The sequence below is a fragment of the Sitophilus oryzae genome, unplaced genomic scaffold (assembly GCF_002938485.1).
Source record: "Sitophilus oryzae breed Bouriz unplaced genomic scaffold, Soryzae_2.0 scaffold_1499_pilon_pilon, whole genome shotgun sequence".
NCBI classification, from domain to species: Eukaryota; Metazoa; Arthropoda; class Insecta; order Coleoptera; family Curculionidae; genus Sitophilus; species Sitophilus oryzae.
This window is the reverse complement of record NW_022146168.1, coordinates 4,136,858-4,155,469: the sequence shown is the minus strand read 5'-3', so window position 1 is coordinate 4,155,469 and position 18,612 is coordinate 4,136,858. Positions and strand designations below refer to the sequence as shown.

Below are 18,612 nucleotides of genomic sequence, written 5' to 3'. Positions count from 1 at the left end.
TAATCGTGCCTCTGACGAACCAGTAGGCCTTAGATTCCTAAGGGTACCCTTCCTATTTCTAGTCCTACTCCTGGACAGTGTGTCCTAATATCCTCGTTAGACAGGGTGTCCGAATATTCGGCGGACTACATATTCCAAACTACTACGTATTTTTGGAATAAAAATAAGCTCAGTAGATACAAATTGTCTCTACAAAAATGCTTCATTTGTGCATTAGGAGGCCTCAAATTTAAAGAAAATAAACACGTTTTTTAAGTTATTTTAAGAACCGTTATTCTGATTTCAATGAGATTTGGGGTGCCTATGTTTTGCTAAGGGGTTTAATGACTCTGAAAATCAAGTAAAGTACGGGAGGGGTGAAAACTACCCCAGTCCTACATAAATGTTAGTAGAAATATTTTTAAACTCCACCGGCGACTGATTTTTTCTTTCTACTTTAGACTACCCTATTCTACAAATATGATTGAATCTATCACTAGGTCACCTGGTATAATTATTCGTTGACCAATGGTCGTTTTTTACTAGAATTAAATTATTTTGATATCTACTTACCATTTCCAGACAAAATGGGAAGATATACGAACTGAAGAGTTTCAGGTGATTGGTTGCTTGGTGGTCCTAGAGAACCCCATCCTGAAAGTACGGCAGAGCCTTGAGCTGAAGATCCAGCTGGTGCAAGAGGGATGGGTTGTACGTTGATGCCGTAGGTGAGGCTAGTTGCTAATTGGATGAGGGAGATGTCATTAGCAGATACTTGGTTACCACTGAAATATAAATTCCATTTTATTTATAATAACATACCAGATATCACTAGATAATGTAGCATCAGAAATATCTAGAAAACTACAATAGAAATTGGTCTCTGTTGGATCAACGCAGTGGTGATTACTAAAAATATATTTCTTATTTTGTGGAACAATTTTTAGTAAAATTGTTCTCGTCTTGTCAAATCGTATTTTTAATTATGTCTCAATTTTTTTTCAAATGGAACAAAGGTGGCTCAGTAGCATATTTGGAAAAGGCATTTTTTACGAATAATTTGGTACCACACGCCTGGTATTTAGAGTCAAATTGTCATTATGAACCTATATTTCAATTTTAAATAAACCATAATCGAAAATGTCAAAAGTTGACATATAATATGCCATTCTATTCAGTCATTTAGAAATATACAAGGATGCTATTAAAAAATCAAAAGTTGTAGTAATTTTCGGTGAAACAAGAAGTACTCAAAAACAATTGAATACGTCAATCAATCCTAATTTATGTCATATACTAATATGTCAAATATCAGGGTTTTTCTATCTGAAAAAATCCAAAAGTTCTAGAGGTGAGCCATTTTTGAGACGCACCATGTATAGTTTAGTAACTATAATAGAATAAGAGTAACGGAAAGTAATGTTTATTCAGATATTTTCTCTATGCGTTCTGAGAATTGCTAATATTTTGATGTGGAAATTAATAGCATCTACATAACAATTATTGATGTAGTTTTTGGTTATTATTTATTTAGATTAGACGTCAGAGATGGCTTGGGAATGACAATCGACGATAATTTTGGCGAGGTCAATTTATAGACGTCATTTACTAAAAATTGTCCTAAAACTTGACGAAAATTAATATTAATTATATAAAGATCAAAAAATTATAGAATGTTTACAGACATGTAAATGCATTACCTAAAAAAATATTTTTTATATTTTTTTTCTCGAATTTTAAACTACACCATTTAAAAATAATTGTTACTCAATATAAAAATAAGTACCTTCTTAAAGCTAACATGACGCCGTTTTTTTTTCGAACTTATGGTATTTATGGCTTCTTAGGAAAACCCCGTTGAGAGATAGTAGTAAAAAGGTGACATTGTAAAAAAGATAACAACACTGCAATGCTAAAAATATTTTAAAAAGATGGACCAGGTGTATGCCATGCCTTTATGTAAAAAATCATCACTTGTTCTCTTTAAACGTCTAGCGTGCCATCGCCATGAATCACCCTATATTTTCTCATGTACTGAACATATTCGTCTTTTATTTGTTGTTAATAAAAATATATTTTCATACCCTGGATATGACTCGTGGTTAATGACTTGAGAAGCAGCAACAGATTGTTGATTGGCGATTCCGGAGTCACCTTGGTTCAGGATACCTGCAACGATGCGGAAACTACTAGTAGCTGTACCGAAAGTACAGTGGGCAGCTGTCAAAACCCATCTGAAATAAATAAAATTTAATTCAATTAACTGTGATCCGCTTTAATTAATAATCAAAAATTTATTAATTATATAATCGAGAGTCTTAGCGACATAATAAGTAAGCTTAAAAATACTTATCGGCACCGAGTGATATAGAATGTAGAATGTAGAATTAACACCCTCCCAAATCACCGCAACCTTACAAATCTATTGTGTGTCTCCTTCTCTTAAGTATAACATCATACACTCTTAGGGCTTTGACAAAATCCAATATCTGAGACGGTTTTACGGAGGTTAGTTCTCCATCTCCGATATCAGTCGTACCAAAGTCCATCGCACAAATGGTTGTTGGTTTCGGTGCATTCAATTAGGTTAGGTGGTTAATGTGGTGTTAATGTGGTGTTCTGGTGTTTCCTCATTTTCCTCACAGAATCTGCATACACCGTTGTTTCTTAGTTTCAATCTACTGAGGTGTTCGTTGAGGAGACAATGTCTTGTTAAAAATCATATGACAATTCGAACATTGCTCTGACTTAAATCTAGGAAAATCTTTGATTTTCTCTGTCGTAAGTTCTGAGAAATTCCTTCGAGTGTCTTAGATCATTGGAGGATCCCATTCCAGGTTACAGATATAGTCTTCCAGATTCTTCTGTTCTACTTTTAGTTGGTTTCCACTTGGGAGGCAGAACCGTTTTGACCCAGTTAATGGACTGTTCGCCTCTTTTCTATAAGCTAGATCGTTTGTTTTTCATTGCCTTATATCGCTTGGTGGGCTGACACTCTATGTAGGAAAACTTTAGCTTCTCTAGGCTTTCTTTGACCAACTTTAAATTGATGGTTACTGAGTTAATTGTTTTTAATTCTGCTTGACTATCGGATAAGAGATTTATATTTCTTGTTTCCGATAGTTCCCATCTAAGATAAGGTCGCATCTTTCGATAGTGTAGATTTCTGCCTTAAGGACACTGTGGTAGATGCCACACCACTGGTTCGGAGTAATTAGTTTTCGGCCCAAATACTCTTTTCCCTGTTCCTGCTTTGGTTTTGAAGCATCAGTATACCACGTTATGGAGTAGTCTTTTAACTGTTGAGCAAACGTTTCTTCAAATCCTTATTATTGCTTAATACTACAGTGAGGTATTTGTCAAAGTTGTAGATTCTTGGTATGTCATCTACTGGGAGTTGGAGGAGCCTAATTTTTGCTTTTGAGGGTGTTCCAAGTTCCTGGCCCCTGAGCTGACAATCCCAGTACTGTTTCCGTCAATTGTAACGAATCATTGTCCCGTTGGCATATCTGGTTATGACAATATGCACTCTTGTTAGGTCTAGATAATTACCTCCCATCGGGTGAGTTAACAACGATTGAAGTTTGTTAAGTATTGTTAAGGTATTTCAGTTAAAAACTATAAGTTAGATTCAACACAATGTTTTGAAGCTAACTGTATAGTAAAAAATTATTTTGAATTGTATATTTTAAAATTTCCTATAACACTTTTATTCAACATTCATTCGTAATTCATAAACCAAAAAAATAATATCTAAAGTTCACTATGTGATTGACTCACCATCAATAAAGTAAAAATTTAGGTATTAGATTATACTATTATACTAATCTAGCTAATAGATTATACAAGGTAAGTCTTAAATAAGTGCAAATATCTTTAGAGGTAGTATATTTCGTCCACAGAAACACGTCTGAAAAAATCTGAGTTTTTTTAAAAGAATAACATTTTGGATTTGTTTGAAAATAAATTTTGATTTTTTCGAAAAAAAAATTGGATTTTTTTAAATTTTTGGTTAAAAAACATAATTTCTTATAATTATTGTTAGTTCCCAGTAGTTAGTACGCAGAAAAAAAAATCGTGGGTGTTTGGCAAAGCTTGAAAGGAAACAATGTTTCTGCGACGTTTTGCGACTTTATTGTCGCTTCTTCAGGCACCAAAACATATATTAATCCATATTATGCCTACAAACAATCATGGCGATTCCAACCGCCAACACTAAGACACATACAGATGAATCGAACAGAAACTTAACGGGTATTTTTTGGCCCGATATACACCGATGCTCGGTTTATGTCGTACTACAGTACGGTATTACAGTATGACAGTACGACATAAAGTCATACGATATAAATTTCTGTTCGATTCGTCTGTATGTGTCTTAGTGTTGGCGGTTGGAATCGCCATGAATGTTTGTCGGCATAATATAGATTAATATTAATATATAATATGCATAATATGGCATAATATGGATATGTATTGGTGCTTGAAGAAGCGACAATAAAGTCGCGAAACGTCGCAAAAACATTGTTTCCTTTCAAGCCTTCCCAAACACCCACGATTTTTTTTGTTGCATAATTTCTTATATTAGCAACATAGGTAGAAGATTAAATTTACAAGAAAGAAAACCCAAGAAACATCCAGTGGTTCTCCAAACTTAGCCAAAAAAATATTTTTTTAACTTTCAAAGTAAAATAACTCGGTTATTTTGAATTATTTGAAGACGGTAAAGAGAAAATATGTTTATTTTATAGAGATCTACAAGCCCTGAAAATATTTGTACTTATTTAAGACTCACCCTGTATATACTGCTATTTATATTATTTGGTAATTTAAGTTTTAAAACTTAATTTTTGTACACATATTTTAAAATATTAAAAAAGGGAAAACTAAACATTTTTGTCTACCTTGGGCTGATGATGGAACCACCACAAATGTGGAAATAACTGATCAGGAGCAGTCTTCTAAGAGAAATTTGGTAAGGGAATTGATTTCTGACAGCATCGCTACCATCTACTACCTTCAAACCAGTCGAGTTTTTGAACTGTCTTGGTTCAACTGGGTAGTACTCTGGTTGTCTGTACTCAGCTTCAGCTGCTACGAATAAAGAAAAGCAGAAATGTTTTAGTAAAATTATTTTTTGTTTTTAAGAATGGCCGTTAGCCGTAACTATATCTACAAATATGTCAAAATTATTTCATATTGTTAAATAGAGCATCTTTGTATTTTTAGAATTAAATATTCAGTGTATAGGTATTGTTTACATGTTTTGCACAAACTTTACGAAAAATAAAGTAAAAAATGTTTATTTATGTTTTATTAGAATTTATAAATTCCTGCCGTGCTGATTAGTAGTATTTTAGCTCTTCTGCATTTCTGATTACTCTATTATCTTGAAAATTGGTAAAAATTGTTATTTTCTACTTTAACAGAGGCCGAATAGTAACTTTGTTACAACAAGGTCTATCACAAAATAAAGTGGCAGAAATTGTAGGCCTTAATAAAAGTGATATTTCAAAAATTATTAAAAAGTTTCCAGAAACCAATGATGTTCAGTGCCGACCAGGAAAAGGCTGGAAAAAGTTTACTACTGCAGCACAAGATCGTCAGTTATTAATAATTGCTCACCATTAAGTACAACGAGCGATTTATGTAGAGAGCTTGCAAGGCTTGAGAGACTTATTGTATTGTATTAAGACAAACAGTATCACGTCGATTAAGGTCTATTAATCTACATCGTCGAAGACCTTGCGAGTTGCAAAACTAACAGAACAGCAAAAACGTACATGGTAACAATGGGCATAGAAAATGGTTAAACAAAATCAAAACTGGGTAAAATGTCATGTTTTCAGATGAAACACGAGTAAGACTAGTAGTGGATTTTCTACGAATCCATGCTTGGGGAGCTCCAGGACAAGCCAGATTAGCTACACCTCAGCTCAGCGTCTCATTTCAAGGGGGTAATGTAATGTTTTGGGCTGGGGATAATGAGAGGTGCTCGAACTCCATTAGTTGTTATTGACGGAACCATGGCAGGACGAGTTTACCTTGAGAAGGTATTAAACCCAATTGTGCATTTATTACGAGGAGCAGTTAGAGCAAATCGTGTTTTATGAGATATACCGGGTGCGTTTCAAAAGTAGCTCACCCCTATATATAATATAGATAAAAACGACATTTGGTATGTTGATATATGACATAAATTAGGATTGATTGACGTATTCAATTGTTTTTGGTCACTTCCTGTTTCACCGGAAATGATTACAAATTTTGATTTTTAAATGATACCCTCGGTATTTTTTCTTTTTTTTTGCTTTACTGGCATTTCTTTTATTTTATTCGATAGAAAATGACACGCTAAATAGAATAACATATATATCATATGTCAACTTTTACCATTTTTGCATATCGTTTATTTGAAATTGTAACTTGCGTTTCAGAACGGCAATTTGACTCGAAATACCAAGAGTGTGGTACGAAATTATTCGTATAAAAATGCTTTTTCCAAATATGCTAATGAGCCACATTTGTTCCATTTAAAAAATTGAGATATGATTAAAAGTACAATTTTCTTTTAATCGCTCAAGGCAAAAGACAATCATTAGACGATCAAACCTTCCCCAAGGCTCCTTGATGAAAAGTTAATGTTTTTATCACAGCCATGGCACTCTAGTTTGAAATTTAAAATACGGTTTTTAAACAAAAAAAGAAAAAAATTGACATATGATATGCCATTCTATTCAAAATGTCATTTTCCATCAAATAAAGTAAAAATATACCGAGAGTGTGCCCTTTAAAAATCAAAAGTTGTAGTCATTTTCGGTAAAACAGGATATGACCAAAAAAAAAATGAATACGTCAATCAGTCCTAATTTATGTCATATACTAACATACCAAATGTCGATTTTTTATCTGAAAAAATAAAAAAGTTATAGTGGTGAGCCAGTTTTGAGATGCATCCGGTATTGAAAATACATGAATTGAACTGTAAGCATAAATATGGAAAACTAATGATGAGAGATCATTCGGTCAATTTTATTTTAATTCCATCTTATTTTAATTTTTTGTCTCTGGGTCAATCGAAAGGTCAATCAATTATCTGTACCACAAGATTGACCAATGAACCCTCACTTCACTGATCCGCGGTACGAAAGTTTAATCAGTTAGTAAAAAATAAACCAATTACCGAATGAAATAAAACCCTTAATTATAACATATTAAGGCAAAGATTTCCGATAGATCACCGAAGTTAAGCGACGTTAGACAATGCGAGTGGATGAACGGGTGACCATACGGAAAGTGTGTCGTATTATTTTTCCATGGCAAGAGTGTAAAATCTATTGACACACATTGCTCAATCAAGCCAGTTCGAAGCCGGATGAGATCGGATATTTCGCGAGTAAGAGTCGATTTAGACACTGGCCATAGGCGATTGTCACATAGGCCATTTACCATGATATGGCCAAGAATACTCCGTAAACAAAGTCCGCGTAATTTGTCGTAGCAAGGAGGAGACGTTAACTTAAAATATAATAAGTAAACAATAAATAAATAAACTCCGATAGATAAGATGTATGGAATGCAATTCGCAATATGGTACTTCCGAAAAAACATATTAATTTATATTGTATCTTCTAAACTAAATTCAGTTGTAGGTAAATTGTCAATAAATACATAAATTAGTAATGACAGACAATAGATAACTTACCCAAGCATGCTGCTATTGAACAAGCCAATACTATTACTGCGATCTTCATGATTGCAACTGACAGCCATTAGAAATTCTTACCCTTTATATATATCTCGTCGTATCAGTGGATATGTTTTAAAAAGGAAGGGCGAAAAAATTATACGTCGATCATGCACATAGATAAACACATTCCATCAGGTTTATGTTTTGTCTGAAAAGATATCACGACTTATCAAATTAAGGAATGCTATATTTTAATGTTGTTATACTAATAATTATTTATTAAACAAATAACGGAGGGAAGCTATGATAAATATTCAAGGAAAGCTAGTAATTCTTTAGTTTTTAAAATAAAAAACGAAGGGTTTTTGCAGATATACATTTTGGAAGTTTGGTTTGGAGTTACCAGCAATGAAATGAAGTGAGAGTTTTTTCTTGTCAATCTTGTGGAACAGATGACCGATTGACCGAGTAATCTGGAATGATTAAGACTCATCGATTTGTCAGTTGTTGTCCATTCTCAATTCTAGTTTTTTGTTAACATGCTTTTTTTTCGATTCAATATTTTATCTTCTGCATATTTAGTGTACCAGACGTACGGATTTCTCCGGACATGTCCAGATTTTTACTACGTCCGGTTGAGTCCGGGCGAATTTTTCATAAGTGTTCGGATTTTAATGTTCCATTAAGAAATGACCCGATAATGCAATATAATATATTATTTTTAATAAATTTAGTTACTTAAAAAATCGTCGATAAATTCAGCATTGTAAATTAATTGTTTTACTTCGTAAGTTTTAAGTTTTGAAATTTGTAAATGTATTTTTTTTCAAACGTCATAAAATTATTAATTTTTGCGATGTGATTGACAACATAAAAAAGGAATTATAACGCCTAGGCATAAAAGTAAAACACTTTTACGTCTATGCACAAAAGTACATAGTTTCTCGATATACGTATAATTGCAAGGTATTACTTTTAAATCTTTTTATATTATTTGAAACTTTTAAAAAAATTAAGAAATTATTTGTGGCGTTTGAAGAAAATAGCATGTTCTATTCGGAGTAAAAATGTGCCTCGCCTATATGTAAAACGTCCACTCCACAGCCTCGCCACAAAAAGTATCCTTTTTATTTATAAAACAATATACTATTTTTGCTTTTATATTATATATATATATATATATATATATATATATATATATATATATATATATATATATATATATATATATATATATATATGCATATATATATATATATATATATATATATATAATATAAAAGCAAAAATAGTATATATTATACATACATATATATATTAGTCATGATACATTGTATTGTATCATGACTAATCTTTCTGTGGACTTGCCCAATAAATTTCTTTCTTCGTTTTTTTATAGTTTCCACGATAACTTCCTTTGTTTATTGTTTTCTCTGGGCCAGGGTGATAGCGGCGAGGTGTGTTGGAACGCCTCCGCGGCGGTTTCGGTAGTAACGCTTCAAATTGTAAGCTACTGCCGGACCAGCTGCAAATGGCGCCTTTGTGCCTCGTTTGCTTCTTCTTTTCTTTTTCTTTTTTCAGGATCGCTAGTTCATCGTTGCTGATTCCTCCCGTATTGATGAAGCCGGAAGGCAGAAACACTGAGTGTCTACGGGTAGTCATGTTTTAGTCATGTATCATGACCAATCTTTCTGTGGACTTGCCCAATAAAAAATTTCTTTCTTCGTTTTTTTTTATAGTTTCCACGATAACTTCCTTTTGTTTATATATATATATATATATATATATATATATATATATATAATAACATATATATATATATATATATATATATATATATATATAGCTATATATATATATATATATATATATTTTTTTTTTTTTTATATTATATTGGTAAAAATTATGACGTCCGGATTTTGTCCGGATGTTTGGAAAGGCTTGCCCGGGTTGGACAAGTTTTCATCTGGTAACCCCAAAGGGTAACCCTATACATATTTTAATCTCTTTCCAGATTTGAATATGCTATTTTCCCACTATTTTTTGTTGAATTTCTATTCTTTAGGTACCTTTACACTTACACTCTTTCGCATGTGTTCTGAACGTGGCGTTCCAATCGTGCGCGCGAGAACGGTAATGTAGATGTAAATCAGGCATGTGCGAAAACAGTTCGTACTTGACTGAAGACTTGATTGCGGGAAAAGAACGTTAAATTCTTCTTGTGCATAATTTGAGTGGCGTGTGCGATTTAGCGCGCGGGATAACAAAATAAAATAATTATAATAGGTAGTAAGTAAAGTTTATTATTGTAAAATTTTATATAATTATTTAATAATTTATTTTTACAGATATCAATCAATTACTTATTTTGTGTGCCATGGGAGATAGTAGGTACTGGTCGAAAGACTTTATAAGGCATTTTATTGAAATTTATAAATCATATCCGTGTCTATGGAAGGTGAGGTCCAAAGACTATGCAAATAATAAAAAAATACAAAATAATACAAAGAGCCACTTTTAATTTGTGCCGCCTTATTTTGTACATTTTTTATCTCAATCCTTTTAGAATTTCTAAAACTCCTAGAGTCCGGTCAAATCGGCGCGATAAGCAACGGTTTTCACTTTACATTGACATTTTTTTCCTTTTACGTTACATATTTACGCTTTTTTCTAGCAACACACTCTTGGAACGCTACGTTCTTGGAGCGCATTCTTGACCACACGATTGGAATGCCGTTCAGAACCCACGCGAAAGAGTGTAAGTGTAAAGGTACCTAAAATGTCACTCACAATCATTACATATAGGCGTGCGTGACATAATATGCTGTTAATGGTAAAAATTCCACCTAACCAAAACTAATTTATTTAAAAAATAATTACCACAAATCAGGGATCATTTGATCCCGCCGTTCTACAGTTATAAATAGTGTAACTAATTCGACTTTGTTTATATTTAGATTTACTTTTTTTTAATAAAGTTTAAAACAATCTTTGGCACCTATAAGGTACAGGGTGGTCGGAATTGGTCTGTTTTAACAGAGAAAACCTATTTCCTGACTAGATAGAGCAAAACCGACATAGATGTCATGGGCTCGATTTCTGAGAAACTTTTAATGGCGTAAACCGCCTGTTGATATTTTCACTGCCAACTGAGATACGGGGTCTTTTTGAATTTTTTACCATTTGAAAAATTGCCCAAAAAGATAACATACTGCTTTTTGAACAAAGTGTCACAATATGACATGGCCAAATTTATTGTTCACTTGACGTTTAAAGTCATAGGCTACTGGTTAAAATCAAGAAAAATATACGCTTTAAAACTAAATCTTAAATAACTTAAAAACAATTTATTTTAGGTATAGGAACATGTATAGTCAAAAAGTAACAAATTGAAAAGCCTTTTCACTAGTGAAATAAAAAAAGTCGGTTTCCATTTGAAAAAAATGATTTATGATAATTTTTTAATCGCTCAATTCCATGACAGCTGCGGTCATTATTATATCACATTCGAACAATTTCATTTTTGAAATAGATAGCCACATGTCATCTTTTTATGTCACAGTGATTGTGGTAATCAATAAATTTGTCGTTTAGACTATACACATATTTTTGACAGGCAGTTTTTTTCGTTGAAAAATTTTAAATATTTTTTTTCTCAAAAACGGTTAATGTTAGGTATAGAGTGTTTAATATCAAAATTCATAAAATTTGAGAAAGAATTTAAATATGTAATAAAAAATGGGAGTACCCATTTAAAATAAGAAAGTTGCTGTCAACTTCCGGTATTTCCAGAAGTGCCGCCATATTGAAAATATTTTTAATTGATAGACCTCATTGTAAAACAATGATATGCAAAAAATCTCCGATCTAGATAATGTAGTTCTCTAGAAACTTCTAATGCACGCTCAGCCTGGGACACCCTGTATATCTACTTATATCGAAACGCATGTACACCTGGACTTCATATCTTAAAACACTTATAGATTATCTACATTTTTCAGCGTACTATACATATAGTAATTGGAGATGTTTAACATATTTTTCTATGTGGTGTTTATACCTTCATTAATAAATTTTTTAAGAATTTTAAACACGTGACAGGAAAAATATTTTTCTCTTATCTTGAAAATTAATCTAGTTTCTTATTCTAAAATTGTTATAGACTTACTAAAATAAATAAAAGTAATATAAATAGATAGTGCATTCACAAAGAATGGGTGGCGTTTACTTACATACTTAGCCATGTCCAGATATTTTGTAATCAGTAAATCTGATAAATATTCTGCTCTTTTGGGAAATGTGATATATTTAGGTAGAACTCCAATGATAGACCAGAAGAATTTACCAACACAACGCATTATACAAAAATATTAGAAAAAACAGCAGTTAAAGAGTTAGACGTCGTGCAGGTTTTCAAGAATTTTTTAATTCTTGTAGGTGAACTGAGAGATGACAAAGGTGTGCTCTGTCGTATTTATCTCGTAAGGGATCTGGTGGCGGGAGCGGCGAGAAGCCACGGTACTTGTTGCAGATGCGACTTCAGTAAAAACATCGTTTTCCTATCATCGTTCGATGCTATTTCAGTAAAAACATCAGCCTCCAACCTCGTTCAGAAGATGAAGTGATGATGAAAACCCGTGCCAGTTTACTCTGCAGAAATATTTACGGATATTGAAAGATATTTTCCTTCTTCAAAGACCGCTAAAAAAACTTTCTTATAGTGACCGAAGACCAAATTAAAAGTCATATGGTTCAAAAACATTGGCTATAGAATTTTGAATCAAAATTGGTACCAATATTCTATAATAACACATGATCGGCAACAAAAACCGGGTTGAAGTTGCTGCCACTGTTATACGAAAGGACGGTACAACGCATGATATACACTCTGCACTCTTACTCCAAGCTGGCCCATTTTTTTAATTATACTATTGGAAAAAGATGTAGCAAATTTTATAATAAAGTTCAATATTTAAGTATTTAAAATGCAATTAGCAACTGGTGAAATCAAAACTTATATATTTTAAGTACTCATAGTAGGCTGCTGCCATTGGTAAAATGTTATTTTTTCAAATGTCAGATAAGTTTGTATCTGATAATTTATTTCAACAGTTAATTTTATTAGCGCGACAAAAGGTAAAGCAACCTTTTTATTTGACATAAAGAAGACAAATTATTTCTGCGAGCTAATTAAATCTTGCAACTTTCGTTTTTATAGAAATAAATATGCCAAAAGGAAAACCAAACTCTGTAGAATTGAAACAAATGGTCATAAACCTCTTTTAAACAGAGAAGCAAAAGATTACGATTTCTAAGCAGTTTAACTTTTTAAAGTACAACGTGATGAAAATAATTTCAAGGTTTTCAAGGTTTAATCCAAGAGGACATGGAGTGCATCCAATGACATTTTGTATGCACGGGAGAATCAAAAGAATTTCTCATAATGACTCGTGGTTGTCAGAATGACTCGTCATTGCTGGAATTTCTGAACTACAAGTTAGTTCGAGGACAGTTCAACGACGATTAGTGGAGGCAAAACTTTCTAGCAGACGTCAAGCCAGGAAACCATTGGTCTCGGGAAGAAATCGCCTTGCCAGACTAGAAATTACACGACGATACTTGAATTGGACAGTTCAAGATTGGAAAAAAGTATTGTTTAGTTATAAAACATGTTACAAAATTTTTAATTCTGACGGAATGGGGTAGGTAATACTACGAACAAAGTATATTACGCCAACAATAAAGCATGGATTAGGTAGTGTGTTTTTTGCGGTTGTTTTTCGTGGTGTGGGGTATGTCCATAACACTTCATAGACGGTACTATGGATTAATTGGTGTACAGGGACATTCTCCAAACCGTGATGTTGCCTTATACTGAGTGAGAGATGCTTCTACGATTTGTATTCCAACAGGACAATGCCCAAATACATTCATCTCGTCTTATTCAGGAGTGGTTTCAAGAAAATAACGCTCAGGTTTTTCAGTGTCCAGCACAATCGCCTAACCTTAACCTCATCGAAAACCTGTGGGAATAGGTAGAAGCAGGTCGTATTCGCGTTACAAGGTTGTCAAATAAACATGCTTTAATTGATAGAATTAAGGAAGTTTGGTCGAATATGGCGATTATTGCTGTCCAAAATTTAATTTCATCAATGCCGCCTCGTTGCCAAAAAGTTATAGCTAACAATGGATATCCAATTAATTAATAAGAATAAGATTTTTACATTGTGTTTATACTTCTCTAGTGTTTCTGGTTTTCTCCTGTTGTTAAATAAAATAAAATATTTTCTAATAAAAGTTGCTTTACTTTTGTCGCACTAATTTTACGTACTGAAATAACATTTTACATAATAGTATGTTATTTGTCGTTTGAAGACAATCCCATTTTATCTGTCACATCAGCCTACCATGACTATTTAAATTACATAGTTATTAATATCTATAGACAATTATTTAATTTTACATATTTGAATCTCTCATTTTATCAGGAAAGTTGCTTTACTTTTGTCCGATAGTGTATGTGAATGATGATATTCTGAAGTCACTCAACTTTCTTATGCACAATACAGTAACGCGAAAAAAGTTCATTTACGCTAAAACAGTAATTTTTCACTCCGTATTTAGCGCTGCCAGGACATTCTCATTCATTTCCCCTATTTAAATTGGACTAGGTGCATTGATATATAAAAAATACGGATCAAGAAATCTCTAAGATGTTATGTAGAACCTTGGATACTTAGATTCCTTGGATACGTAAAGATTGGATTCCTTGGATACGTATCAAACATCTTTTTCACAATTATTACCCGGCAGACTTGTTTATTCAATTCGAAGAAAGACCCATCAAAATCCTAAAAATATTCCTGCTTTATAAATTGAAATGTCCAGGGGAAAAACTTGAGCGCCAATTTCTTAATTTTAGGATTTTACAATATTATAGTAGATCTAACTGGTCCCTACAAAATTCTGCAGGGCAATAATGTGTTAAATATTTTGATATTATGCTTAGTAAAATATAGAATACACGGAAGGAACCTAATAACCACCAACCGTCCAGTGCTCTCCCATAAATTAAACATGTTTTTCCCCTGAACCCTTCTACTGGTCAGGATCTTCATCAGCACGGATATTCTTCTAAAGGAGGCCGGTGGCTTCACGACCATGTTTCTAATAAGTAACATTTGCAACAAATTCGGTGGTAAAAATCAAAAAATTTCGGACTTCCATTGTTTTTATTTATTTTGATTACACAACGTTTCGAAGAAAAATAAAAACACTAAATCACCACAATACACCAAAAACACTTTTACTTTTACACTGGACGCGCGTTTCGCTAACCATGTTAGCATCATCAGCAGATGATTATAAACTAAAGTAAAGGGTGTCCCATTTTGGTTAAAATCATACGGTATCTCCGTTATTAGTGAAGATAGAAGGGTGCGGTTTGCACAAACCTGTCTCACTTTTTTGTCAAACGGAAGATGCCGTAAACAAAATTTTCATAGCCCTCTTCGTTTCCGAGCTACAGGGTCTTTTTGAAAGTTTTGCAATTTGGGACACCTCCGGTATCTCTGTTATTGTTAAAGCTATCGAGAAGGTGAAAATTGTTTATTGTAGAACTTTTTACGTAGAATACAGTGGCGTACACTGTTTTCTACCAAAAAATATTTTGAAAATATGAACTAAAGTTATGTTTTTTAAATGGAACACCCTGTATATTTATAAGTCATATGATCTGTCTTGCCATAAGCTTCTCAAAAATATATATCACTCTATATTTATTTTTACTATTTACTGCAATATTTAAAAGTTTTTATTAAAACATCATATTTATTAGTAGGCCATGATTGATAATAAAAGAAACTAAAGAATTATTAAAAGTATACTGCTATCTGTCTCTTGTTTTATTTTTGGGAGCCGCTAATAAATTCTTTATATATTAGGGAAACTTAACTCTCTACCGCAATTTGTAAATCTTGGAATACGTGTATACATAAGAATAATCTATCGTATCGGAAATTTTAGATATTCCTTTAGCTAATTTACGTGAAATATACTTTCAGCAAGATGGGGAACATTCAATTATTAGTATTTCTAATAACTAATACAGTATTAGTTATTAGAAATAATTACTAATACAGTATTAGTTAACAAATTACAGGCAATTAGATGCATATGAAAGCATCCGATTCCCGGATTTGCAGTTTTCGATTTCTGATTTTGTTAATTTTTGAAATACGAAATATATCGTAGGCACTACAACAATGTCGAACACCCTGAAAAATGCTTTAATAATTCAAGATTTAGATATTTGCAAACCATCCCGTTATAAAAAAAAAGAAAAAATATTCACAGTTTCAGTGCTAACAGTTATTTCAAAAGAAAAATATATCAATCCCAAAATAAATTTTAATATGTGTATGACTATTTTAGTAAATACCATTTTGATTTTTGTTATTTATCACGGCCTACTAATCAGAAAATGATATATTTTAAATATTGCAGTAAATAGTGAAAAATAAATATAGAGTGATATATATTATTTTTGAGAAGCTCACTGCAAGACAGATCATATAATTTATAAATATACAGGGTGTTCCATTTGAAAAAACATAACTTTAATTCACATTTTCAAAAAATACTTTTGGTAGAAAAACAGACTACGCCACTGTATTCTACAAGATCGCTTACAGACAAATGAGACAAGGCACATTCAATTGCTTTATCTCATAAATTAACCATACAATAAGCAGTTTTCACTTTCTCGATACCTTATAGGGGTGTCCCCAAATTGCAAAATTTTCGAAAAGACCCACCAACAGCTCAGAAATGAAGAGGGCTATGAAAATTTTGTTTGCAACATCTTTCGTTTGACGAAAAAGTGGCACAGGTTTGTGCAAACCGCACCCTTCTATCTTCATTAATAACGGAGATACCCTATGATTTCAACCAAAATGGGACACACTGTACAATCTACAAGTTGAGCGTTTATATACTCGCTCAGTGGGCACCGAGTGGGCGTGGCAAAATCTAGCCAACCGAGTCAGAGCCCACTGAGCGTAACAGTTAGACTTCCGCCACTAGAGTAGTAGGAACAAAGAACTTGATGGAATTGGACCGTTGTCTCTGTTCATACTATCTTTACATTTATTAATTCTGACGCTTTCATATGCATCTAATTGCCTGTAATTTGAGACTTATTTAATTAATTTTAAATTATTAAGATCTATACAATGTTCTTTATCAACAATATGTTCGGCAACGCAAGATTTATCAGGTCTACCATATCTTATCTGAGCTAAATGTTCTTTAAATCTAGTTAATATTAATTTTTAGTTTGCCCAACATATTTGTGATTACAATCTTTAAAAGAAATTTCATAAATACCCGACCTTTCCAGTGGAGGTATTTTATCCTTTGGATTACCTAATAATTGTTGTAATTTATTATTAGCACTATACACAAGTTTATAATTGACATTCTTAAAAATTCCTTTTAGACCACGGGATAACTCTCTATCAAACGGTATCGAAATATTTAGACGTATCTTTCTCCACTTGAAAAGTCGAATTTTCAGAAATCATTAACCTATACCTACGTTTTCTAATTAATTTATCAACAATGTAGCCATTGGCCAGTGATACTTCTGAAAGAAACGTTGGGTAAGTAGGATAAGTAAAGACAATGGAAGTCAGAAATTCTTTTAGTTTTAAAACTGAATCATTGTTTACCACATTCAAAGTAAATTCGGTGGCTTCCCGCCACAAGATCGCTTACAAGACAAATGAGACAAGGCACGTTCAATTGCTTTATCTCATAAATTAACCATACAGATCAGTTTTACATTTTTGCACCATCAGTTTCTTGATTAATTCTAATTATAATGTTTTGCAACACGATTAAATCGGAAAAAATACATAGATAAATCTCTAAATATAAATTCCCAGTAGGTATTTAATATTCCAAAAATACCTAAATAAATAAAACAATGTCACACCATCATATTAAAGTTACAACATTTATTACTTTAGAACGGTTGGACAGGTTTTAATGATCTCTGATTTTTGTTGGATTTATCTCCGACTCGAGTAGCAGAGAAAATAATCAGTTAAAATATCGAAAAAATAAATGAATAATAATAATTAATAATTTGCAGTCTGGCAAAAGATTGTCCTAGGATGCATTGTTGATGCTCCGTGATATATTTGGAATACTGATTACAAAAATCTCAATATTCCTTCCATTAAAAAAGAAATTCAAGGTTTCACTGGAAAACGTTTTTATCATTATCTTAAGTTTAAGGTTTTTCAACTCCTCAATATTGAAAATGTGCCCAGCTAACTGAAGAGGATAAAACCTATTGGATTGGTGTAGAGCGCACAGTTAAATAAATCTTTTACATTTCTTTAATTAAAGACCGACGAATCAAGTACGCCGTTTTGGACCAATGGACCACCACTGTCTCCTTGGCAAGCACTTTCTCTGCTGGTGGTGGCCCAGCTAACTGAAGAGGACAAAACCTATTGGATTGATGTAGAGCGCACAGTTAAATAAATCTTTAAAGTACTGTGTGTTGAACACCCTTTGTACAGCGGTAGTGCGGATGACTCTTTGTAAATAGATATTTTTTTACTTGAATATATAAACAATAGTAACTATATGACTAAATATGTACCGTATCACCGAAAAAAATGGCGTTCAATTGGCTTGGAAATGAACATCGATAACATTACCCATATAATTTTGCGTATAAAATGACAGCGATTTTTATTTCATAGCTATGGCTGACGCTGTTTTTTTTCGATCATATTGTATTTAGTTTAAAGAGCTTTTGCAAATAAAATAAAAAAAATATTCTGTTTTAAAACACACTTTATTTTCTATGTCACATTTTTGACCCAATCCTTATGGCAGCAAAATTCGCGTTTGCGACTCGATCAATT

At 32.5% G+C, this 18,612-nt stretch overlaps 1 protein-coding gene across 1 annotated transcript in view; it reads right to left on the bottom strand.

Annotated features, from left to right (window-relative positions):
- The window catches only part of LOC115877959 (transmembrane protease serine 9-like), a 74,876-nt gene that overhangs the window by 37,062 nt on the left and 19,202 nt on the right, over positions 1-18,612 (bottom strand). The window contains exons 6-9 of the mRNA XM_030894311.1: positions 7,685-7,750; positions 4,884-5,073; positions 2,064-2,213; positions 553-764 (exon numbers count right to left, since the gene is read on the bottom strand). Coding sequence (XP_030750171.1) covers positions 553-764; positions 2,064-2,213; positions 4,884-5,073; positions 7,685-7,750 — 618 coding nt within the window. The remainder of the gene's footprint in view (positions 1-552; positions 765-2,063; positions 2,214-4,883; positions 5,074-7,684; positions 7,751-18,612) is intronic.